This window comes from Sycon ciliatum, chromosome 1 (genome assembly GCF_964019385.1).
Source record: "Sycon ciliatum chromosome 1, ocSycCili1.1, whole genome shotgun sequence".
In the NCBI taxonomy this organism is placed as follows: domain Eukaryota; kingdom Metazoa; phylum Porifera; class Calcarea; order Leucosolenida; family Sycettidae; genus Sycon; species Sycon ciliatum.
In genome coordinates this window covers 32,022,927-32,048,738 of record NC_088643.1, presented here as the reverse complement: position 1 = coordinate 32,048,738, position 25,812 = coordinate 32,022,927, and the positions used below count along the sequence as shown (strand labels likewise).

At 48.0% G+C, this 25,812-nt stretch overlaps 2 protein-coding genes across 2 annotated transcripts; one reads left to right on the top strand and one right to left on the bottom strand.

The window, feature by feature from the left end:
- Positions 1-1,760: 1,760 nt before the first annotated feature.
- Positions 1,761-3,312, top strand: LOC135823216 (uncharacterized). The gene is made up of 3 exons (XM_065336065.1): positions 1,761-1,946; positions 2,027-2,068; positions 2,677-3,312. The coding sequence occupies exons 1-3, from the start codon at positions 1,929-1,931 to the stop codon at positions 3,109-3,111; spliced, it is 495 nt and encodes a 164-aa protein (XP_065192137.1). The 5' UTR covers positions 1,761-1,928; the 3' UTR covers positions 3,112-3,312.
- On the bottom strand, positions 3,157-24,500 carry LOC135823205 (mitochondrial 2-oxoglutarate/malate carrier protein-like). Its single transcript, XM_065336053.1, has 11 exons — positions 24,311-24,500; positions 24,122-24,183; positions 17,409-17,499; positions 15,393-15,476; positions 14,480-14,523; positions 11,576-11,654; positions 10,345-10,435; positions 9,604-9,694; positions 9,157-9,256; positions 6,285-6,336; positions 3,157-3,810 (listed from the first exon to the last, which is right to left on the bottom strand). Exons 1-11 carry the CDS (start codon positions 24,376-24,378, stop codon positions 3,649-3,651), a joined length of 924 nt encoding a protein of 307 aa, XP_065192125.1. The 5' UTR covers positions 24,379-24,500; the 3' UTR covers positions 3,157-3,648.
- Between the last annotated feature and the right edge of the window lie 1,312 nt (positions 24,501-25,812).

Here is a 25,812-nt window from a genome sequence, read left to right as displayed (position 1 = left end):
TGGCATAATGCTGGCATTATAACACCATTTCGCATGCAAAATTGGCATTACAAGCGTAATTGCCGGTCGACAACGGTGTCATGCATGAAGCTGGCTAGGTCCAGTTCCGAAAATCGTGCATCTGAACCCGTCCGGCTTCGTCCGGAGACTTGACGTTACAAATCAACCTTCTTAGTGGATTGTTTCAGACATGCTCATTGCTGTTTAAGTTTTTCTTCTTCTACGCTTTGGCCTTGATCCAAGACGGCCTTCTTAAATCGACTTTTCCAACTTTCAAACTGGCATTATGGAGTAGTGTGAGCATTATAAGTGGCATGATATCCTCATATTATGAGCATTGCCTTTAGCATTATCGCAGCAACTTGATAACTAGCATTACCCGCCCATGCCTAGCTCTCATGGTCACACCAAGGGTACATAACCCCTGGCCCTCAGGGGGGTTCTTTATTGTGTACCCTTGGTCACACACACATACAGAAATACCGTCACTACCTCTACCAACCTACATACTTCTACCAACGTTCAAGAGTTACTCAGTATTACTTCGAAGTATAATCGGGCTTATATACTCTTGCTTCTACCAGTAGTTCTACTGCCCTCAAACCTGGTAGAGGAAAGTAGGATCTACCGTTTGGGGTAGCCGAAAAAATGTTGGTTTGCGTTGCGCAAACCGTAGTTAACCAGCACGCTACGGGCCGCCCCCCCCCCCCCCCAGGGGAATATTCCCGCTAGCTGACTTTAGGTGACCTTACGCACTCCGCCGTGCCGCCGCAGTCGACTTGCGCAAGCACGCACTCTTGCGGAGTTCCGCATTCGAGTCGCACTCGCGCACGACAGCCCGTACGAGCCACCCTTCGCCTGGCGGATGCATCCGTAGACGGCTCATCTACTGCCGGCTGGTGTAATTTTTGGCCAGTTGTCTGTTTTGCTGTGAGAGCTCGCCACGCAATTTTGTTTCCCACCCTCCCACACCTACCGGACGGAGGGGAGGCACGGGCTCGGCCGATGGGCACGAAATCCGCATGGTGCACATCCAGCGGCTGCCGCAGACAATACAATTAATATACTTGTGGGTACTACCAAGAGTACATAACCCCCCAGAGTGTGCAACTCCCACATACCCTGTTGTCCCGACAGAATTTCAAGTTGACGTCATTATTTATGACGCAATGCTCCTTGCAGCAGTGATTTACAACATGTGTACGGGTGTCAACGCATCACACGTTTTTCTTTGCAATAATTTGTACAGGATCGATCGGCTTCGGTCAACCACAGGTTCCGGATTCGTCTGATAACCCGTGTACAGTGCGCATTGCATCATCAAAATGACGTCAACTTGAAATTCTGTCGGGACAGCACCCATAGTGGAGTTGCACACTCTGGGGGGTTATGTACTCTTGGTACTACCGAGTACTTAGGGGTCATGCAGTTGCCATAGCAATGTACTGGTACACCCAGCCCTTTATGATTGTAAAATGTTACATGACCCCATGGGTCGTCTTTCAAAGGCTCTTTCATAGCCGATAGATGGCGTTATTTGTTCCTTTCATACTATGTTTCAGATGGGCGGGCTTAGACAGCCCAGTCCGATCATTTCACTGTTATAAACTAACTTATATGTCAATATGTGCCATGTCAGATCAAACCGTTACTTTACTTCTGAAGAATGCTGCAGGACATGACGTCAAAATCAGTGAACTTTATTTTTGTCAAGTCAGTAAAAAAGTCAAGAAAAGGAACGAACAGGAACAAAAAATTTGAAATGAACACCCGATATTGACAATGTCAGGGTGATTTCATTTTCAGTTCAAAGTAACTTAGTTTAGTAATGGCTAATGCTACCTATCCGTTCTTATGAAGTGAATATTAGCTGCAAAGACAAGTAGATTTCTTACCTTGGAGGCTGCTGCGAATTCTTGACTGGCTACATGATGCTGCGGACCGTGGTAAGTAGGTGGCCCACGCTGACAAAGATGATATCGTTCGTTTCTCATCCAAGCAGCCTCCTTTTCTTCTGCTTCGACAGGTGCAACGTTGTGCGTCTGTAGTGCCACCCAATAGAACTTATGTAAGTTGGCGTACTCTAGTAAGGAGCCCAAGTGTCTGATGTCCACTGGAAATCGACATCACCACCGAAATCCATGACTTCATGGAATGATGAGTGATGTCAAAGTGCTGTAATTTGAATTTTCTTGACGCAGACGTATTCCTTGAGAAAAAGTGAAATGCTCAAAGTGGCGAAGGTGGATCATTTGATCTGTTCTTGTAGCTGAGCTCTGACGCATTTTTTATTTGGGCTTGACAGTCATAAGCCCAAGGTCATAGCCCTGGGCTGAGTGTGCCAGGCACCAAGAGCACCATCGAATTCTATGTTTTGTAGCTGCAGGCACTAGCAAAGAAGACATATCAATATCCACTGAACACTGTCAATAGTATCAAACCAAGATAACCTCGGTTGACAGCGCGCATGGCCATGGGAACGCAACTTTGTGAAACAACAGCAGACTTTTTTGCCAGTCTGAGTAGCCGTAGCCAAACTCACTGTGGTTATGTATGTGTGCGTGTGTATGTGTACGTGTGCGTGTGTATCTGTGTGTGTGTACGTGTGCGTGTGTATCTGTGTGTGTGTACGTGTGTGTGCGTGTGTATGTGTGTGTTGTTGGTACCTGTTCACAGGCACTATGTTCTGCAGCAGCACCAGTCAGTAGTCTGCCAGCACGGGCCCCAGCAAGCCAACCATTGGTGGTTAGCAACACTGTCAATATTCAGCATCGCTTCATGACAATCAATCAGAAGCTGAAATTCAAAGACCCTCTCAAACAGCCGAAGATGCGTGACGAGGATAAGAAAAAGCCGCAGTATAAGGGTGTGGTGATCAAGCCACTCATCATCAACCCAAAGAAGCCGAACTCTGGAAACCGAAAAGCAGTGCGTGTACGTCTGCCAGCTATCAACAAGGAGGTGATTGCGTACATTCCGGGCATTGGTCACTCCCTGGCTGAACATCAAATTGTTCTAGTACAGCATGGGAAAGTCCCAGACTGTCCTGGTATCCGGTTTATCTGTATCCGTGGCAAGCATGACCTAAAACATGTTGAGAAGAAGAAGTAATGATGAACCACACAACACAACCACTACTGCTACTGCTACTGATGCTGTTGTTGCAGAGAATAAAACTGTGCTTATCTCTGCTGATAATTCCCAATCATTTGCCATTGCGCTAGTCATAGAATTCAATATTTTACAAGCATTTTAAAAATATTCGTCAGTTTGACGCAAAATATCCAGTAAAAAAATGTGTAACTCCCGTGACGTTGTTTAGGGCTATGTGCCAATGTAAGCCGTTTTGTGCATAGCATGGGTTTGTAAATGATGTTCTAGTTTTATGCTGAGTGGGGAGGGGTGACAACTACATAACTATCATAAATGCCAATCATTAAAAAATGATCTCAACGCAGGGAAGCTTGCCGTAGCTAGCAACAGCACTCGCGTATCATAAATAAAAAATCATTTTAAAAGAATTGAGAATTAAAGAACAGAGCCTAGAAATAGTGAAACCTAAGAAATGTGAGAATGAGTCCAGCATGGGGACATGTTATTAACACGAGTAGTACAGCCGGTGGTGATAGGTGACTGTCACCGCTCTAGTTAGCACTGAGCTGTAGAAGCGTAGTTTCGGTACATCTTATTCATCTGCTCCAAGAAGATGAAGGTCAAGACTGTGTGGGGACCGAGCCTCGCATAATACGGCGTGAAACCCTTCCACAAGCTTAAGACGCCTTCACTTCGGATTGTCTTGCTCAGCACATCCTAGTGAGAGGAAAGACAAAGCATCATAAGCACAGCCATACATAAAGTTACACAGTTCATTATTACAAGTGCAGTACATCTACTTCAAAGTACCGGATTTTACCGGTTGTAAGTCGACCCCGGTTATAGGTCGACCCCCGTATCCGGAGGTCTCAATTCTGCGTTTTAAAGTTTTCACCCAAAGAAGCACTACTAACCACTCCCTGCTACTAACACAACAACAAATCATGTAAACATTCCTTATTGGAGGGTATAACATCCCAATCCTTGAAAAAGGCCAATAACTGGCAAAAATGGTGCACTTGTCTGTCCCTCCAGAAACTTGCGGAGACATTTCGGAAATATCGCGGGAAAAGTTGCGAGGTAAAATGCCACAAATTGCGGGGAATATTGCGGATTTTTCAAATATTGCGGGATTATTGTGGTAAAATTGCGGAAATTGCGGCCGATTTTGGTACTTGTACTCTAGTTGTGTACGATGTACGAGTCAGCATAAATCATGCATGACAAAACAGAACTAAACGTGTGCTGCGCTGACTGTGTTCAACTCCCTGACAGGAGCTTGCAAGATAGCTTTCCTCCATTCTCGGACAACACCGGACGCGAGCCATTTTGCGACTTGTCAGCCGCTGATTTGCCCAGAAACTTCTCCATTCTGGTGTCGATCTCACAAGTAAACTACTGACAAGCTTGAAGAACTAAACAACATCGAAGAAAGACTCAAATATCGCGGTTGCTTTTCGAAATATCGTGGTGCTTTTCAAGTATCAAGGACAGTTTTCTACAATAACGCGGATGATTTTTCAAATATCGCGGATATCACGGACTTTTGTTCAAACCGCGGAAAACAATGCGGCCGCGGAATCGCAAGTTCCTGGAGGGACAGACTTGTGCATGCAGTGCAGGTCATTTTTTGCATGATACTGATAGTTCCCGGTTATAAGTCGACCCCCACCCTTTCTCCTATTTTTAGTCGTAAAAGGTCGTATTACAACCGGAAGATTACGGTACATGTAATAATTGATTGAGAAACGAGTTCGAGTTTGCAGAGTGAATGGGAAGAGAGCGGTCTGCTCTGAAAACCTTGTTTTTCCTATGTAATTCACAGTTCATGATAAACACATCCACAGTTGCGCTCAGTGAAATCCGACCCAAAATGCACATTTGGCGCTCTCTACTTGCACGGCCTTTGACGGCCTGGAAGTGGCACGAATGCCGCTGGACGTACAAAGGTACAAATACAATGATGCAAAGGGAACTGATCCAGGGTGCCAGCTTTGCACTTCTGGTCAGATTTTCACCGAGCGCAACTGTACACGTATTATGGAAAGTGCAAGCATGCCTCCAAATTCACTTCGCATACATGTACATTTGCACAGACCACAACAAAGTCTTCAACTAGTAGTATGATGTACTAAAGTGAAAAGAGCAAGCTTGGCAACTCCTGAATGCTGAATACTATTAAAAAAAGTTTCGGCCGGTCTCAGATGAAGACAATTTGCTAGTTTCAAGCTTGATCATCTGCGGCTTTCCTAAAAGACGCGAAACCGGGATATCCCCAAATCTCACCCATCTCGCTCAGCTCACGCAACCGTCGCAGCTGGCTGATTGCAGAAGTGCTCAACTTTCGTGATACGGCATGTGATGCAATTTGGACCTTCTTTGCAGCAAATAATCAGGCATGGTGGTGGCCTGGCACAAGCGAAACCTCCCAAGCTGGATGTGTTTCTCAACACAATTGTAAGCCGGTGGCAACGCAAATGGGCGAACTTTATTATACTTTTTGCAGCACCGTTGCACGGTTCAAGAGTTGCTTGTAGATTTGTTGTACAAGTTGTATCTGGCTACGTAAATACCATGGTGACCTATGCCCTCGCATTGACCTTTGAGGCACATCAGCAAGGCGTCGTCGCATTGCTGGCTTCTTCCGCGAATGGTATTTCTCGAGTTTGCATCGCAAAATGCTTCTGTGAATCGCTTTACATACAGTCATAGCCTAACGCTGCAGTATTAGGATCTATGATCAATTTGGCGCGCACTTTACTAGTACTGTGGCCGGCCGATGGGCATGAGTTATGAAGCAAGTCATTTTTTTACATCAAACACGGAAATTTGTTGGTTTACTGTGCCACAAAGTACAGACACAGTGCATGCACGTGTGTGTGTGTGTGTGTGTGTGTGTGGTGCGTGCGTGTGCGTGGAGGGGGGGGTGGGGGGGGGGGGGTGTGAGGGGATCTACAGTACTTTACAGTACATGCAGTAATAGAGGCACTCCTCAAAATACTTGGCTTGAATTATTAGACGAGGATGGAGTATTTGTTTAAAAGTACATGTAGTGAAATGAACGTAATCATGCAGCAGCAGAATCTAGACCATTGGAACACATATCACTGGGTACAGAGACCTGCTTTCCTAGCACTCCACACGACACAACTAAGTCAAAGATTTCTTCAACTTTCTTCCATTGCACTCACAATTCCACCGCTGTATTCTGGTTTGCCGTCGATGACCTTCATATTCTGAATTCTAAAAGAACAAAAGCACACAGCAGGGTGAAGCATACCATCAATACTTATTAGACATGGCACAGAAGAGGTGTAACGTTGTGTGTGTGTGTGTGTGTGTGTGTATGTACATGTCCAAAGCGCCCTACTGTGGCTGAACGCCAACAATTCAAGTTTCACTGCCAAGTTTGCCACAAACGACGGTTCCGGAGGCGGCAAGATCTGGAACGCCACTTGGAGCATTGCCTTCCTCCCCCCCCCCCCCCCTAACCTCTCTGACAGTACCTCCCATCTGGGAGCGGCGTGGCCAATCCTGGCAGCTGTCAATAGTAGTAGTAGTAGTAGTAGTAGTGTGTACATGTGTGTGTGTGTGCCCCCCCCCCCCCCTTGTGCCTGTGGCGAAGCCCCTCATCTGTGGCACTTGTGCGCGCGGTTTTCGTCGGCCGCAGGATATTGCGAGGCACAAGTGTAACGCTGTTCGCGCGGCCCGCGCGCGCTGAGTATGGCGTTCCCCGCCCGGTGGACAACACGTCTACTGGTCTGCCCCGTATGGGGCCACATAGCCAGTCATGGCAGTGGAAGAAGGGGAGGGGGAGGGTGTGTGTGTGTGTGTATGTGTGTATGTATGTGTGTGTGGTGTGTGGTGTGTGGTGTGTGTGTGTGTGTGTGTGCGCGCGTGTGTGTCCGCGTGTGTGTGAGAGAGAGCGAGAGAGAGAGAGAGAGAGAGAGCGAGAGAGAGAGAGAGAGAGAGCGAGAGAGAGAGAGAGAGAGAGAGAGAGAGAGAGAGAGAGAGAGCGAGAGAGGTTTACGGTCAGTGGTGGAGATGCTGAGGTTGGCTGAGGCATGTCGGATGCATGGAGATTGCCGAAGTTCATCTTGTTTGGTGAGCTGTAGAAGACTCGCCCTCGCCACGGACAACGCAAGCGCTGGTGTGACAACGTGTCTACATGATCTCCGAGAACAGCACATCACTGACTGGTACAGCCTGGCCGAGGACCGCCATGACTGGAGACTGGCCTCTAACACATTACAGCTGCTGCCTAAGCCTATGTCTCGGGACTGCATTTGCCACGGTGCCTGAGAGTTCTCGCAGCACCTTACTCGCCATTCCATGTTCTGTTCTCCGTGATTGGAACACTGGCACTGGCAAGCACACCCTAGGTCATCATGTGTGTTATTCAAACTGATAGAAACGTCTTTGCAATACTAATATCAGGTACATATTTCTGTATTGCAAAGACGTTTCTATCAGCTCGAAAAAGACACAACTAAATTTTTAAAGGGGAAGTTCACCCTACAATGAAAACTTCACAACCTGTAGCGAAAAATGCACTGATTCCAATGGTGAAGGTCCCAGGTTGATCGGAGCAGCCGTTCCCGAGTTATACCAGCTTGAAATTTGCACTAAATTTGGTGACGTCATGCTAACTTGCCCAGACAAGACCGGATTTATGACGTCAGAGAGATAGACTTTGTATGGGAGTAGATGGGGAAATTTCAGTATTTTGGCTCTCCATTGTCCCAAAGAAGTCGGATCTTTTTCAAACTTCGGTATGGGACATATAGCACCCTACCAGTATCCCGACTGGAAAATTCTAGTATGAAGTTCAATGTTGCAGAGAAACAAGAAAGAAATTGGTTTTGCACCTTGCATTGCACCTTCACCATTGGAATCAGTGCATTTTACGCTACAAGTTGTGAACTTCCCCCTTAAACTGAAATGTTTTTTCTCACTTTAACGCGCCTGTGCGATGCGAGTTTATTTGCCAGAGTCTTTGAGTTTAACCAGGTCTAGTGGAGGTCAGTTTTATGCTTCCTGTATGCTGTTTGCACACTTCATCTGTGATTGTGTCCGATTGTGAAGTTTGGTACACATATTGCTTTGCCTATAAGAGCAAGTATTACCTTCACTGGGGGCAGGGGTACCTTGCAGTTGGATCCCGGGACGGATACCCTGATACCGTCAATCCTTTTCTGCACCTTGTCCTCACCCACTTACTGAGGTGTGGTGAGCCCATAAGTGGGATCATTTCAAGTCCACCCTAGTTTGGGGATTTCAGGGGGTGTCGGTCGTTGGGTGGTTCAATAGCCAATTGAGTCATCTTTCCAAGATTCCTTTCGAGTCTCTCTTCCCCTCTCCCGGGGAGACCCACGTGACCAGTTTTGGCAGTGAGCAAGTACAAGTGTGTGTGTGTGTGTGTTCCAACCTGTTGGAAGGCTACCTTCTTGCCAAAGCATTTGGAAGTTTGGACTAGTTTCGGCTCCACAATCCAGTGTGTCATTACTATAATAGCTTTCATGGCCGAGGTTGTTGGTATGTCTGTTGGCCCTGGGTTCCCAGTACTCAGTAGCCAAGGCTGGTTGGTAAAGTAACTCCAATTTCACTTCAAGGTACCAGTGCATCTAGTGTCTGCTTCTACCAAAGCAGCGTGCTGTCTATACTGGTTACCCCAGCAAGTGTAGGGTGTGCATAGGTAACTGTCTTGGCCGTTTTATGCCGATGTACTCCGTGTGGTGTAGACCAGGTGTGCATTGGTGGTCGATTCACATGGCTTCGCCAGTTGTGTGGATTAAACAGTTATCTGGTGCAAGTCTTGATATGTCTCATTCAGATCTTGTTCGCTATCGTTGCTATAAGAGAAAATCTGTGGGTGCACATCCAGTGCATTTGCAGATTTGCGTGCTTCTCTTGCGACGGGCGTATACATGGTACATGGTGTGTGTGTGTGTGTGTATGGTGTGTGCGTGTGTGTATGTGTGTGAGTTTGAATTCCACACTTTCTCAAAAAGTAACAACTTACTGCAGACATTGAATTCCTATAAATCTTATAATAGAACTCACCTCGTTTTAGCGATATCTACAGGCATTGATGCACAAGTTGTCACAAATCCACTGATCATACTAGCACCGAAATGACAAAATATATTATCTTGGAAGTAGCCTTGAGTTGGAAGCGAGAAACACACACAGACACACACACACCACACACACACACACACACACACACGTGCACGCGCACACACACGCGCACACACCAAGTACCGAATGATGATGGTGACGATGATGGGATTCTTCCAAATAGGAACAGGTTACAGGCAATGGGTAAGGAATAAGAGCAAACCAGGCTGGAGTTGTTGATCCTACATTCTTGGGGTGTGCGCACGAGATCACTGAACCAACATAGCAGCTACTGAGTACTGTAGAGTGTAGGTCTAGGAAGACCTGCATGTAGAGTATGAGTATAGATTTAGGAATAGCTACATGCAGTGGCTGTGATGCCAAACTCACCTGTTCCAAGCAGGAACTGTTTGGACTGCGAGTAAGAAGCAAGCTGCGCAGCGTTGACGACCATAGCCCGTGCCATGGTGGGACCGCAGCCCTATCAGCCAGTCAGTCAGTCAGTCAGTCAGCCAGTCAGTCAGCCAGTCAGCCAGCCGGGCAGCCAGTCAGTCAGTCATCCAGCCGGGCAGCCAGGAACAACACAAGAACAACATGTACATGTACACAAGCTATGTCAAGCAATGTACATGGACGCTTAGCACTCTCCTGGAACATCAGTTGCATACACTCGCTATGATTGTTGCTATGGAATGATGATGGAAAATGGCAACCGAATTGCGTTCCAGGAACAAGTTTGCCAAATTGTGTATGCTATGAAGGAGATGGCTTCATAAGACAAAAAAAACACATCGGTGTCTGAAAAGTTGAACCGGAAATGTCCTGATCAACTGTACTGCTGGTTTCTTCGGACATGCTTAGTCAACACCACGTATCACTGGCAGAGTCAAGGAAATTGAATGCAGCCGCACTCAGCATAGATGAATGATGTCCCAATTTATCCAAATAGCTCCATGAATCATCTCACGTAGAACTTCAAGAAATCAAAGCATGATATTACAGAAGTTTCTCGTTGCATCCAATTTGTACAAAAACATGACAATGAACAAATCACATAACGTTATATGTACAATCAGCAGATAGAGTCACGATTAATGAAAAGCAGCCACAAATACATTGTTTACTCCTCACCCTCCACAGAGTGAATAGACCTTCCTCTCTGGTGATGCGTGCTAACGCATTAAACACACTGGTATAGCCCCTTCTCTGCTCCGGTGGCAGCCTGAATCAGCAGTCAGCAATCAGACAGCAATCAGATAGCCGCACAGACAGCCGCACACACACACACACACACACACACACACGCACACACACACACACACACAGAAGGAACATGCAACATGCACACATACATGCAGCGCAGCCTGTCTAAGCCGACTGCAGTGCTCACATACCGGTAATTCCAGACAGTAAAACCTGTAAGTACAGGTAATGACCAACAAGACACGCGACCAACCTGCCACTACCGACAACTACGCCAGACATGGACGCTCTCACATTCACTGTACAAGCCACCATACAAAAGACGGGAGGGGTGTGTTAGCCGCACTTTAAAACGCATAAAATTCAAAAGGCTTAGGGTGCGTTCTTAAATTCTCTAGCTTCTAGGAGAAGAAGTCGAAGAAACTGGGATTCTTCAAGAACGGGTCTTGAAGAATTCGGAGATATTTTGCAAATGTCAAGCAAAATGAAGCGCCAAAGGGGCCGCGATCTTGAGTGCCACGAATATAGTATGCGCTGTGCGTATGCGAAAAGGGAAATCCGTACACTCATGATCAACACGTGGCTTTTAGCCTAGTTCGCATGCGCTGATCCCAAACCGCGGGAATCTCCAAGTTTCAACCACCTCTGAAGCTTGGAGAGCTTTGGAGAGCCTCCTAAAATTCGGAGAGGATATAAGAACAGCTCTCGAACTTTTCGGAGAGTCTCCAACCTTCCTGACAGGATTTAAGAACGCACCCTTAGTCTCCGAATGCTGGATGCGAATCGACCTGCGCGCCATGCGTGTAATGCATGTACGGTGTCATTCGACTACTTTTCATGTAGCACAATCCATCATTCCAACAGCACGAAGCTTGTACATGTTGTCAGTTTAGAATGAAGGACGAACTAGGAAACTTTTGCTAGAACTTCAGTCGCGCTTCTCAACTGTAAAAAAATGTTAAAAACCATTTGCAACGTCTCGTATGTACTGGCATATACTCTGAATGTCAACAAAAATACGAATCTTGGGCCCGAAAGGGGGGGGGGGGGGGTGCTTAGACCCCGATGCAGCTATTACCCCAGAAAATACGGTACACTGCTATCACCACGCACACACACACGTGCACGCACACACACCCTAGTAACAATTGCTGCTCACCTGCCGTCAGAGGTCATGCGAATCAACGAGATCTCCGCTGGTGTACCAACGAAGGCACCAGTTGCGCCTGCAACCATTCCTGAAAATATGGCATGCAAACAATGTGCATGGTCAGAATAGAGATCACCAGTATTGGCAGTAAGAACATGCAGCAGAATGATGCCACAGAGCACAAACACAACCCATCAAATCGTTGCTAAACTACATATCCACGAAAATCACAATGCCAAACATTACAATGAGTACACACACAAACATTACAATGAGTACACACTAGGGGTGAAACGATTAGTTCGAATATTCGAGTATTCGTTTGAAAATCTCAAACGAGCGAGTATTCGAAATTTTGCACTCGATCGTTTTTTTTTTTTTTTTTTTTTTTTTAGTACTGGCCTTTTATTTTTCAAAAACTTCTGTTGTACTGCTCATCGACTGGTATGCATGCCTTATTCGTGCCTTTTAGTCAGTATTTTATGACTTGGACGATGCGATCACCACGGCAAGTAACGTTATTTTGTTTTGAGATAATGAAAGTACTGGTGAAAATCATTACTTTACACTCTGTACAAGACGTTGGCGACTTTTGTTCTATGTTCACAGATAATTTCTTCCGAATTGCTCGAGAACTCACAAATCTAGCGCTTTTGAATTTCGATAAAATACTCGAAATAATCGGATACTCGATCGAATATAATGAATGAGTGATCGATTGGTCAAAATAGATACTCGTTTCACCCCTAGTACACACACAAATGAGTAAATGTAGTGTACGTACTAGTATACCACTACAAGTACTGGTGCTCACAACACAGCTACATTCTGCTCAAACTTCTTCACAAGGTACAATGTACACACATGTACATGTAAAGCCAGAAAGAAATGGTCGAAGGCAACCTGTGTGTGTGTGTGTGTGTGTGTGTGTGTGTGTGTGTGTGTGTGTGTGTGTGTGTGTGTGTGTGTGTGTGTGTAAGTGGGTGAGGACAAGGTGCAGAAAAAGGATTGACGGCATCAGGGTATCCGTCCCGGGATCCAACTGCAGGTACCCCTGCCCCCAGTGAAGGTAATACTTGGTACTAGTGTGGGTGGCTAAATCAGAGTGGATCTGATAAAAGCTTCACTAGCACCATTGATTACACAAGAGTTGAGCCCATAAGTGGGATCATTTCAAGTCCACCCTAGTTTGGGGATTTCAGGGGGTGTCGGCCGTTGGGTGGTTCAATGGCCAATTGAGTCATCTTTCCAAGATTCCTTTTGAGTCTCTCTCCCCTCTCCCGGGGAGACCCACGTGACCAATTTTGGCAGTGAGCAAGTACAAGTACAAGTGTGTGTGTGTGTGCGTGTGTGTGCGTGTGTGTGCACGCGTGCGAGAGAGAGAGAGAGAGAGAGAGAGAGAGCGTGCACGTGCGTGTGTATGTGTGTACGTGTGTATGTGTTTGTGTGTGTGTATGTGTGCCAGCTAGTCCGGTTGGTGGGTACACATACGCCAGATAGTGTTGGGTCTGTTGCCAACAGGCTCGGCTGATTGAAGGTGTATTGTTGTATCTGCCACCTTCGTTGGTTTCAGGGTTCATATACTTTCTATCCGAAGTTAACATACCTATTGACAATGGACTGCTTCTGCTAGTGAAGCTTATATCAGATCCACTCTGATTTAGCCACCCACACTAGTAGCAAGTATTACCTTCACTGGGGGCAGGGCTAACCGCAGTTGGATCCCGGGATGGATACCCTGATGCCGTCAATCCTTTTTCTGCACCTTGCCCCTCGCCCACTAAAACCTAGTTCACAGTCGACGGGGCGCGACGTAAGGATCGACGGGAAGCGACGGGACAGTCTGACGGCGTCCAATGTGAACACCTGGAACGGGAACGCAACCGTACTGCCGTACGGATCGGGAAGCGACGGGAAGAGTTGGATCGATCCAACTTTTCATACCGTAGACGGGCGTAAACGGGGACGCAAGCGTACAAAACAGCTGCATTTTGAGTGTGAACAGGAGACGGCGTCGTGCGCCGACTACTCCCGATTCGCACTTGGAAATGTTTAGCATTTCGAACACTGCGCTTCCCATGATAATTCGCAGAATGGCTAACACGACTCGAGTTGCATTTTAGCAAGATAAGGTCTGATGTCACTTATGGTATTTAGGGATAGTTCAGGAGCGTGACAGAAAAACTGTTTTATCATTTCCTAAGTTAGAGCTATTATTAGAATGGCACACCTTTCGAAGCTACTTTTTTGGCGTTTATGAAAAACTGGTATTGTGAACTTGATTCCGCTTCATTCAAGGAAATAAGTGAAAATAGTCCCGAAAAACAAGAAATACCAAAAGTCACCCTGTCACGGGCCGTGCCTTATGACTGGCGCCGTTCGCTGTTCAACAACTGCAGCATGTCGTGTCGTATGAATCGTACAAGATTTTACAGCCCACCCCAGCCTTCCCGACAAGCCCTTACGTCCCGTACCGTCAGCGTTCTGTCGATTGTGAACTAGGCTTAACTGAGGTGTGGTGAGCCCGTAAGTGGGCTCATTTGCAAGTCCACCCTAGTTTGGGGATTTCAGGGGGTGTCGGCCGTTGGCCGGTTCAATAGCCAATTGAGTCCTCTTTCCAAGATTCCTTTTGAGTTCCTCTCTCCCCTCTCCCGGGGAGACCCACGTGACCAGTTTTGGCAGTGAGCAATTACAGTACAGTACAGTACAGTACAGTACAGTGTGTGTGTGTGTGTGTGTGTGTGTGGTGTGCAGAAAGTGTACATGGCATGCTGGCAGGGGGAATCAACAAGGCTGAAATCATGTGATCCATGGATGCAGGAAATCACAGGTGTTGGAACTTGGAAGCGACATGGTAGTTGCGTATAGGTATTATGTGATAGATGTGCAACCGCTCCATATCAGTACACATACCTATAGAGGCTTTTGTTGCAAAATTGGGTGGTGACCCATCTTGACTGTAGAACAGATACACACCATGCACATACCATGTACATACACATACACATACATGTACACAGCACACACACGCACAAGCACATGCACACACAGTTCACAGCATACACAGTTACATAAAAGCAAGGGGGATCCTGTATTGACCGGACAATTTTTCATGCACCAAAGTGCTGTGGAACGAATGAGCATCCCTGGATCAATCGGAATCCGGTCATATCAGGACAGTTTCCTCTGCACCAAGGGCGTCCGGTTAGGGCAGGCTTTGCTGTATATCACTATTATGTACAGTCATTTGCCGGTTTGGGCAGCCAGAATTCGTTAAAAACGTGCACTTTGAAAAGTGCGGGCAGGACAAGCCAATACATGCCAAAACAGCGCAGCAATGAAGGCATGCATCAGAGCCGGTATTGCCTACGCTCTTAGCTTTACAACGCTCTGATCCGCGATGGGTAGCGGTTGGCTGTTCTCATGACAACTCCCTTGTGACATGCAGTGCAGCATACGCTACATACGCCTACACTGTGCGGATGCATGCACTATCGCCATAGGTTCGATGAGTGCAGTTTACCGTAAACATTCCGAATAAAGGAGCTGGCTGAGCCAGTATCCTTGGCTGCAAAAATGAAAATAGGGTGACATTTGTACACTGCGTCGCGTCACATGACTTTCCGAAGTAGACTGAAAAGGGCTACGCTCCGCCCCTGACGTCTCTAATCTCAACTATACTGTATGATGGATACACAGTGACACTCAGCGCCATATCTCACAGCACAGTCTCACTAGTGCTTTCAAAGAAACAACAAGCAAAGGCACATGGATCACTGGGCAGGGACAACAAAGGCAAGCCACACCAGCCCACTCGCCCACTCACCCTGAGGTCAGATCGAATAGGGTGGAGTATATACCTAGACGTGTCGTTGTGTAAGTGGCCTGTCTGAAGAGACCGGCACTCAACCTGTCACAGCCAACAAACAAACAAACAACAACAACAACAACAGCCACAGCAAAATCATGTGCTATGACAATTTTCCCTTCATGGGACCGCCAAAGCAGTACGTCTTATGCAGGCCGCACTCAATCTGAGGACAGAACTGTTTCGTCCTTTGTGGACTCCTCAGCTCAGCACAAAGAAAATGAACCTGATAGCAATGAAACATCCAAAGCCAGATTTAAACCAGGTCCGAATGTACCTTGCCAGAGTGCTCAAACTGACAAGTAAGTGAGCTGTGCATAGTGCAATCAGCAAAGGCATTACCATGATGTATGTTTTACCCCAAGTCCTCGGAATAGTACACTTTTGTATGTGCTCTAGCCTCTTATGGAGGAGAAATCAGTGCCATAAGATGCGTACATAATCCAGGCAAGAACGTAGCAATGCCTGTTCATACTGGCAAATTAAAATAAAATATACCAAACAACCAACATAATAGCCAGGTGTACTGTTGTGGACATTGAATCCGTTGAGATGTCAAGCGGCCACGGGGCGCTGGCTTTGCAGCCGTGAGCACTGCTGGTCCATTTCTGCAATGTGAACTACAGTGTGTGTACACGCTAAGGCAGTAAGCGCGCTGGCCCCGGCCATTCCACCGGATTTCAATGTCCACAACAGTTCATCTTATCCGAATCCGTACTAAACGATTTTCACTGTACAGTAAACCTCCCCAGATCCGGGTGTCCCTAATCCAGGCATGTCTGTCTACTGGGCACCTTTCTGACCCACCTACAGTCACAAAATTGGCTTTTTGATGAAAAACGGCCCCAAAAACTATTGATCGGCAAAAAAATCACTTGCTTGCATGCAGTAAGTATGCAAGTTGTGAGTTGCAGGCAGTGCTCGGTCCCAGCCTGCCCAGATCGGTGGGAGTTTCACTGTAGTCGTGGTAGTGGTCAACAAAGGGCTGCTTGACAGGCATTGGGCGCTTTCGATTACACGTTTACACAATTCTGGAACTGTTTTTTAAAATTCTGGAATGACCAGAATGAGCGGATTCCGGCCTTGTAAACGAACGACTGGAATTCACAACGCATTTTATTCATGTCATGTCACAAACAAAATTGATGAATCGTAAAAAAGAGATCACGTACACCCTCGCGCGCACGTGGACCCAGCATCGCGCACACGCCGGCCAGGGAGGCTCTTCGCGCGCTTGAGTCATGACCAGACCGGTAACACACCGACCGTGCAATTCTGGCGCCAGAATTAGAGAAATTCCGCCCTCTCTTCAGAATTGATGTATTTGACGGAATTGAATAAAATCAATTCTAACTACGGAATTTGTCACTTTTGTGTAATCGAACTGTGCATCAACAATAACTAATTCTAGAATGGACCGAAATGCGTGTAATCGAAGCGCCCAATTGAAAGATTAAGCTTGCTCAGTGCTGGACACTGGCAGGCAACAACACACAGATTCTGATGTGAAGCTGATTGGACTTCAGAACAGAGTACTAACATACACATATACATGTACATGGAGACAAAGCAATCCTTTCCATGTGCAGAGTAAGCACGGTGTTTCAATGGAGAAGACCATGGGCCAGACGTAGAGTGAGAAGCCGCATTGGGAAATAACGTGTAGAGTGAATAGTGATCCGTTAGGCCTATCCAGCCAACCAATTGCAGGGTTTGGGAGAAAGGAAGCGGGCTTTACACCCAGTAAGCCATGCGAAACCACCCAGAAACTGGCCATGGCAAATGTCCCATCACAGACACTTTGTCCCATGACAACGTGTAGCACACCTACAGGGAAAGAAAGTCAGACTGCAAGTCGGACTGTAAGTCAGACTGCAAGTCAGACTGCAAGTCAGACTGCAAGTCAGACTGTAAGTCAGAGTGCTGGACAAACTGCTGGACAGCAGGAAAAGATTGACTGCTGCTGCTACATACCCTGTGTACATTCCACGTAGGCCTTCCTTCTGGAAGATCTTTAAGACAGCATGAAAACTAGTCTTGTGCTCACGGACCTTTCCACCTTCACCTGCAATTAGCACCACACACACACACACACACACACACACACACACACACACACACACACACACACACACGCGCGCGCACACACACGCGCACACATACATACACACACAGAGCTAAAAACACTGTAGCATACTCTATGTAGTACCGTAAAATTCCGTAAATAAGCCCACTCTAAATAACGCCCATGTCCGATAATAAGCCCAGTTTTAGGCGGTGTACACTTCAAGTTCGTTTTAGCGCCCATGCCCGAAATAAGCCCAGGGCGTAAAGTGGACTCAAAATGACCAGCGCGTGAGCGTGCGTTCGCGTACAAACTGTAGAACAGTTGTAGATCGAGTGCGTGCCATCCAACTGCACGCAGCACAGTGCAGAACTCAACACTGTTAAGGCGCGCGAGGACAGGGATGTTCCGTTGGAATGTAGCAAACTGCCAAAAAATGTAGCAAAACATGTCGCGCTTACCTGTACGTAGTGGCTCGTAGTGGTGCGTGAGGAGGAAGCGCTTCCCTCCGTTTTGACTCCTGGCGGCTTTTTGTTTTCACATTTCAGTAGTGGTCTTGAGTGCCAGGTAGAAGTTTCAGCAATGGCGAATTCTCAGAGGAAGTCTCATACCAGAGAATTCAAAATCGAAGTTATAGAGTGGCTGAAGAAAAACGGGAACAATGTCTCAGCTACGGCACGAAAATTCAGTGTCGCTAACAAAAGAGTCCGCGAGTGGAGGGCAAACGAGAAACAGATCCGAGAAATGGGCAGAGAAGCTAGAGCTTCTGGTCGTGGCCGGACTGCCTTCTTTCCGCTGATGGAAGAGCATCTTCATAAAGACTTTTTAGCATTGCGACGTGAAGGGAAGAAAGTTCGCCGTTGGTGGTTCGAGAACCGTGGCAAGCAGCTGATAAAGGAACACTACCCAACTGCCGACAACTTCCAGTTCTCCGATCACTGGTTCCGACGTTTTCGGCTCCGCTACAAGATCAGTCTGAGAGTCGAGACTCATGTGTCCCAGAAGTGCCCATCGTCGCTCCAGTCTGTAATTTGTAAATTTCACTCAGAGCTCCATGATGTTCGGCAGGGTGGCAAATTCGCTTTGGGCGACATCGCCAATATGGATCAGACACCTCTGCCCTTCGTGCTGAACGATGGAAAGACCTACGACGAAACCGGTAGTAGTGAGATCTGGTGTGCTAGTGCTGCTTCTGGACTTGATAAGCGACAGTGCACTGTTCAGCTGACTGCTTTCGCGGACGGTGTCGCTCGCGTGCGCCCTCTAGTAATTTTCCGAGGTCAGGGCAAGCGAATTGCCAAGAAGGAGAGCGATGCCTGGGACAGTCGGGTGAAGGTGATGTTCCAGCCAAATGCTTGGTGTGACGAGGAGATCATGAAAGCCTGGATCGACAGTGAGTGGGGGAACGTGTTCACCAACAAGCCGACGCCAGGCTCCACCGGCAAGATTCTGGTCCTGGACATGCACCGCGCCCAGCAAACTGATGCTGTGAAAGCTGCGTTGAAGCGGCACAAGACAACGCTGGTGTCAATTCCCGGTGGGTGCACCAGCCGCATCCAGCCGCTGGACGTCAGCTTGAACAAGCCCTTCAAAACCGCCGTCCATGCTCAGGTTTGACAAGCACATGTTTGAGAACCTGCAGCTGTACACGGACGGTGGTATCAGTGCGTCAGAGCGTAGGGTCCTCATGACAAAGTGGATAGCGACCGCCTGGCATGACGTGTGTACCAAGAAGGAGATGGTGGTGCGGTCGTTTAAGAAGTGTGGCCTGTCCCTGAAGCTGGACGGCTCCGAAGATGACCACCTGAATGTCGAGGGGCTCCCTGAGTACAGATACAGAGTGGCGGTAGAGGCTGGCACGGAGGATGAGGACACTACCGAGTTTGATGTCGCTGCGGAGAGTGACCCTGAGTTCCATGCTCCTGCTGATGTGGAGGAAGACGTCACTACTGATGCTGTTGCTGCTGAAGCTGTTGCTGTTGAAACTGTCGCTACTGATCATGCAGACGACCAACCTGCAATTGTCATGCTTGATTGAGACATTCTGTTTGCTACCGGTACGAAATTTGCGTTTGTCATCAAGTGCTCTGCCTTACCGCTTCCTTCTGTTAATTCTTCTGCTTTCTTCGGTTGATCTGTTGATTCTTGTGTCATGTAGTTTGTTGCCTTACCTGCTCATAATTCTTCCAGCAGTATCATGACGTTTTGCCGCCTGACTATCATCTGCCTGCTTTAATTTCAGTGTCATCTAGTTTTCTGCCTTACCTGCTTCAGCGTCACGACGTTTTCAGCCATGCCGGTGCCTGTTGTGCCTTGTACTTACCATAGCAAGTGGTTTACCTATCAAATCTGTAATTTATCGCTACATTCTTGGTTACGACCAAATTTCCAGCTGTGGTTTGATGTACCTGTACCGCGCTCAGTGTGAATGATGGCTCACTGAAACTAGTGGGTTGCTGATAGATTGATCTTCTGCAGATTGCGTCCGAAATAACGCCCATGCCCTAAAATAAGCCCATGCCCAAATATAGTAATATACGCCCGGTTTTTGACGCTCTGCAAAGTATACGCCCGGGGCTTATTAACGGAATTTTACGGTAGTCTTCTACCTCTAAGAACAACTGCTAATAGAATCGTAAATCTGAAACGCAATGAGATCCATGGCTCAGGTTCCAAATTCCTATTTCAATCCTTCGTATTTAAGCTGCAATTCTTCATCACAGTAATAGGTTATTGGTTTCTCACTACATCCAATAGATGAATGCAGTAGGTGTATTACCCACGAGGCAAGGCAATACCATAGCAGAGAACAACAATGCTGCTCTCAAACAATTCAGCGTACACATTAAGCAATGCTTGAGGGTGGCGCCGAAGACACCATGCACAAGACAAGTCACAAGAGTGCTTTGACCATATATCACCAAAAATGCCCCCACCATCTAGAGTGTGACATGGGTGAATGAATCTACTATCATTAGTGATATTCAGCTGCTTATTGCTGCATTGACAGATGGGCAGAGTGGGGAGAGAGAGAGAGAGAGATTATGTGTGTGTGTGTGTGTGTGTGTGTGTGTGTGTGTGTGTGTATGTGCGTGCATGTGTGTGTGTGTGTGTGTGTGTGTGTGTGTGTGTGTGTGTATGTGTGTGTGTATGTGTGTGTGTATGTGTGTGTGTGGGCGACCAACACCATTGCCTAACAGATTCCCAGTTTGCTGACGACTCTTGCCTATTCGCTACGACTCGGTCTGGAGCGGGGGCAGCATTGTGCTGTCTTCACGAGGTGGCGTCGGGATTCAGCTTGACCGTCAGCGCAACGAAGACTCAGTTTGTAGTTGTTGGCCCCAACATCACGCCTACTGACCGCGCTCCCCTCCAACTTGGTCAGCCGGAGGTGGAATGCGTACCGCAATTCAAGTACCTCGGTTCTATAGTAGTGGACAACGGTTGCCGTTCGTCCCGGGACATCGCCGCAAGGATTGCCCAAGCCTCCGGGCCTGCGGTGCTCTTCGGAAGTCTGTATTCTCCAATCCACATCTGATGATGCACACCAAGCGGTGCGTATCCAATGCTTGCATTCTGTCCCTGCTGTTGTATGGCTCTGAGTGCTGGACGCCCTTCAACATGACCTGCAGCAGCGCTCAACCTTCAGCATGAGGTGCATCCGATCCATCATCGGGGTCTCTCGAAGCCGGATGTGGGACGAACACATCACCAACGAAGAGCTGCTGGTGCGCTGGGGAGACTCTGAGACGATTAAAAACAAGATTGCACATCGGCGGTTGGAGTGGTTGGGGCATGTGGCGCGGATGCCGGACAACCGCATCCCGAAACAGGTGCTGTTTGGCTCCTTCTTGCAGCGTCGCCCGGCACATGGCCCACACCGCAGGTGGAAGGACTGTGCTGTCCGGGATCTACGTGCCCGTGGTGTGGAGGCATCATGGTATGATGTTGCATGTGAGTCTCACGCGGAGTGGCGCAGCACCTACCAAGAGCCTGACAATGCGCCTGAGCCTCCGCCCCGAGTGGTATGTACGGTATGCGGACGGGATTTTGCACGGAAAGGAGGCATGGCTCGGCATAAGTGTCTGGAGAAGCGTGCGCGGCCTGTGTCTGAGCAGCGGGCGCCAGTCAGTGCGAGCGGTGTGGGCGGTGGCTGAGAAGCTACGGTGGCTTGGTCCGGCATGTGTGTGCCTCGACGGTGGATGCCACAGTGCCACCTGGAGCTACCGGAACGTCGGCACCGGCGGAGGGATGTTGTGCCGCGCATTGTGACAGGTGTGGTCGCTGCTTTCACGGTGGCCGGGGACGGGGCAGGCATCGCTGTTCAAAGGTGGCCCATAGACCAACAGCAGAGGAGTGTCAACCTTCCAGCACGTGTGCATGAGCGGATGCGACTACCCGTGCACCTGGAGGGTCATCGGGCGTCGTGCCCTCTCTCTCTCTTCTCAAGTTTCCCAGTGATGGGATCACGTGACCCTTTTGCGGCAGTGACTCTACAGGACAGGTGTGTGTGTGTGTGTGTGTGTGTGTGTGTGTGTGTGTGTGTGTGTGTGTGTGTGTGTGTGTGTGTGTGTGTCAGAGGTCTAGCCAGGATTTTATGCCAGCCGGCCAACGTTCTAGTGAAAATGCATCGTTCTGGGGGCACAGCCCCCAGACCCCCGCCATCAGTCACATATCAACACAGACACACACACACCACTACAAATCTTTCATTGCAGCTTGCATCTCCTTTCGCTTCGTCCAATTATGGACATTCATCAGGCAGTTGTGACAATGTGATCATAGGTGAATTAACAAAATATGAATGATGCCGATGGTCATGTGTTCCGAAATGCAGCATGCACAAGACCCAGCCTAGCCATGAATGGCCCACGATATGACAGTCCAGAGTCTGTAGCTGTCAGTGTCACAGCCGTGTACCAAGTGCATTTGAGCGTGAGTGAAGAGCTAGCCAGTGCTACGTACTGTACATACCTATGCCTACGGATATGGGTTGTACTCCACCATCTTGACTCAAGTGCTAGTGCAGTGCACTACAGTCTACATGCGTGACCTCAAGAATCTACGCAAGTACAGTGCACTAGTGCAGTGCCAGTTCAGTGGAAGTTTTCGCTGCCGCCGTGCTGGTCGTTCTGTTTCCACGATTATTGGGACATTGTAGTGGCAGAAACTGGACCTATTTTCGACAGCTGACAGTGGTCGACTCTTACCTTGGCGGAGGATAGTGGGCTTGGTGACATGATTGAAAAGAAAAATGATCCCGAACACAGCATGCTACAAATACTTGTACTTGTAGAAACTGAAAATCTCTCTAAATCTCAATTGTTTGCCAGCCAGCCAAAATAACCCTTGGAGCTGTCTCAGCCGGCAGGTCGCCCTCCCAGCCGGCATTCTGCCGGCTGAGCCGGCTAGGTCGCTGGTGTGTGTGTGTGTGTGTGTGTGTGTGTGAGTGAGAGAGGGAGAGGGGGAGAGAGAGAGAGAGAGAGAGAGAGAGAGAAAAAGAGAGAGAGAGTTCCAGGACCTCCCCCCCCCCCCCCCCCAATGTATTTATAAATATAAAACCACTCGCAAGTGCCCATAACAGATAAGCGCCCCTCCAAGCCAATCTACCTATGTATCCGTATTGCGAATGCTTTTTCATCAGTCCCAATAACACGCATGATGACCTTGGTAAAAACTAAAAACAAAGCATGGCGAGGACCTTTTTTTCTAACAGCAGTGATCATCATCCGAGCTTCACATTGTCAATTGGAGGCCATCCACATATCCAGACGCCATCCGAAGGTTAACAATGATCCTGGTTGGAGGCTACTTGACAATTCACAATTCACAATGTGACACTTTGATAATGATCACGGTTACTGTTGCCACTGACCTGTCCTGTTGTCACCAAGTATTTGTTCACGCCATTGTTACTAGTATACAGTTCAGCACAATGTTGTAGCGTAGGTGCAGTTTAGTGACAGAATTTCATCTGTTTGTCATAGTCCCATCACTCCTCACACCTCGTTTCCAGGCATGTTGTTTTTTTCTTCTTCTGTTTTCTGTTTTTGCACACGTGTTATTGTGAGTGCGAGCACGTGTGAGTGTGAATGTGTATCTGTGTTTGTGTTTGGGCGTGTTCATGCGCGTGTGTGTGCCTGTGCCTTAAGGATGGTATATTCTTATCACGAATGGTGTAGCTTCAGTCCACCTTGTGTAGCATGATTATAGGATATAGGTCCACCTCACTTGTTTTTTCTCCTCAATCCCGATGATGGCTCCTCGTCAAAAAATTGATTGAGAAATTAGTAAGTAATTTGCAGTGAAGACTGAAGAGACCACTTGATTTAAGGATGGAGTGTGTATGGTTTTCAGTATAACAGGGGCGTGCTCGGCCCCCCAACTAGGGGGGTGCACGGGAGCCGAGGGGAGCCACCGCCGGCAATTTTCTGCAATTTGTTTGCAACCTTTCTTGAATTTTAGAGCATATTTGCATACATTACAATTGCAATTACCCAGATTGAAATTTTGGGGGGGGGGGGTGCACGTGCCCATCGCCGAGCACGCGCCTGAGTATAATTACCACGTCTAAAATCCAGGAACACTGAAGACTGACATATGCGCCCCCCCAAGTACTCACCGCTCATCTGCATTCGGTTCTTCACCAAGTCCAGGGGTTGTACGAACACTGTAGCAGCCATTCTAATAAATATAAGGGCATAAGCAGAATAACAGAACTGATCATCACCTGCGAATGTAGCCAGCGTGAAACGAAGACAAAGAAAAGTTTGGTTTTGCTGTGAAGTGACACACATGTGCTCTGTCTTACCCAGCTGTGCCGCCAAACAAAAACTTTATGCCCTTTGGAGTGGGCGCTTGTTTCGGACTAGAAGCCATGCCACAAGCAATATTAGTACACAGCCCCACCAACTCAAATATCCTCACGAAAAATTGGCTCAAGAAATGCCAATCAAGAAAGTAATTTTCAAATCAACAACTCGAACTCAGAAAGCCCAAAGCGCGACATGCACGCGGCAAAACTCGTTGATAGGCTAGCACATGACCAGATGACTACGTAGATCTACGTATACGTGTACGTAGATGTGTAGAGTCGTAGATCTACGGGTTGCCACGCGATATGCATGCTGCATGGCGTGCATATTATGCATATCCTGTGCACGCTTTTCTTTGCATGCGCATGCATGCATATTCGATATTCATGATGCATGCGCATGCAAAGAAAAGCGTGCGCAGGATATGCACGTGCGCGTGCACGCGCTTGGCGGACGCGGGGCCGGCCCCGGCCCGGGCGTTCATAATGCTGATTACCGGTATAATCAAGAGTACATAACCCCCCGGGCGGGGGGTTATGTACTCTTGGTGTAATGCTTCAACAAGGGCCATTGCTCTTGGTTTGGGTCAAATGGGGAGAGAGGCTATAATATCCAATCTGCCGCTGAAGCCACCGCAATAGTTTTCACCAGCTCCACCACCTTTTGCCACTTCAAGACCCATCTACAAGAGAGGTGACAAGTCCATTGCTAGCAACTACAGCAGTACAGGCCGATATCACTGTTGCCCCAGATGGCTAAGCTTCTGGAGACACTGGTACATGAACAACTCATGGACCACATCTACACTGCTCCGAATGCGACACCACTACTCCCTCCGGAGCAATTTGCGTATCGGAAACACCACTCCTGTGAAGACCTACTGGCGTGTGTAGTGAATGACTGGCACACATCCCTTGATCAGGGACACTTTGTTGTTGCCGCATTCCTGGACATGTCCAAGGCATTTGACTCGGTAAACCATAGCATGCTCCTACAAGAATTGACAGACATTGGCGTGGGAGGTACAGCTTTGCACTGGTTCCTTACATACCTACAGAACCGGGAACAGCGCGTCGTCACGAAGACAGCTCAGGGGGACACATATGCAGGAAACAGAGGTGTGCCGCAAGGCTCTGTCCTTGGGCCCTCTTTATTCAATTTATCAGTTCGTAATCTTCCCTCGGCAACGAAGCACTGCAAGGCACGGCAATATGCAGATGATGTTTCCCTCTACAAAGCTGGCAAGGACCTGAACCAAATCACACTCGACCTCGCTGAGGATATCAGGGGCGTACATAGGGCGGTTCCCGGGATGCCCGGGAACCAGTAAAAAGAATTCGATGTGGGTACGGAGAATGTTTTGACCCAGGCCCAGCGTGCAGCGCATGCATGCCTAGCCTAGGGCTAGGTGACTGCAGTCCGCCTGGCGGTTCGAGAAGGGTGACAGGTGTAAAAGTGCTGCTGAGCCTGGGGCATTTTTGTGACACAGCGTAGATCT

Coding starts and splice junctions, on each gene's coding strand:
- LOC135823216 (XM_065336065.1), top strand. Junction 2,069..2,676: donor TGCCACCCAATAGAACTTAT/GTAAGTTGGCGT, acceptor ACCTGTTCACAG/GCACTATGTTCTGCAGCAGC.
- LOC135823205 (XM_065336053.1), bottom strand. CDS start 24,378: ATGGCTTCTAGTCCGAAACAAGCGCCCACTCCAAAGGGCATAAAGTTT. Junction 15,477..17,408: donor CTACGTGGAATGTACACAGG/GTATGTAGCAGC, acceptor TGGCTGTGACAG/GTTGAGTGCCGGTCTCTTCA. Junction 9,257..9,603: donor ACAGTTCCTGCTTGGAACAG/GTGAGTTTGGCA, acceptor TTCCAACTCAAG/GCTACTTCCAAGATAATATA.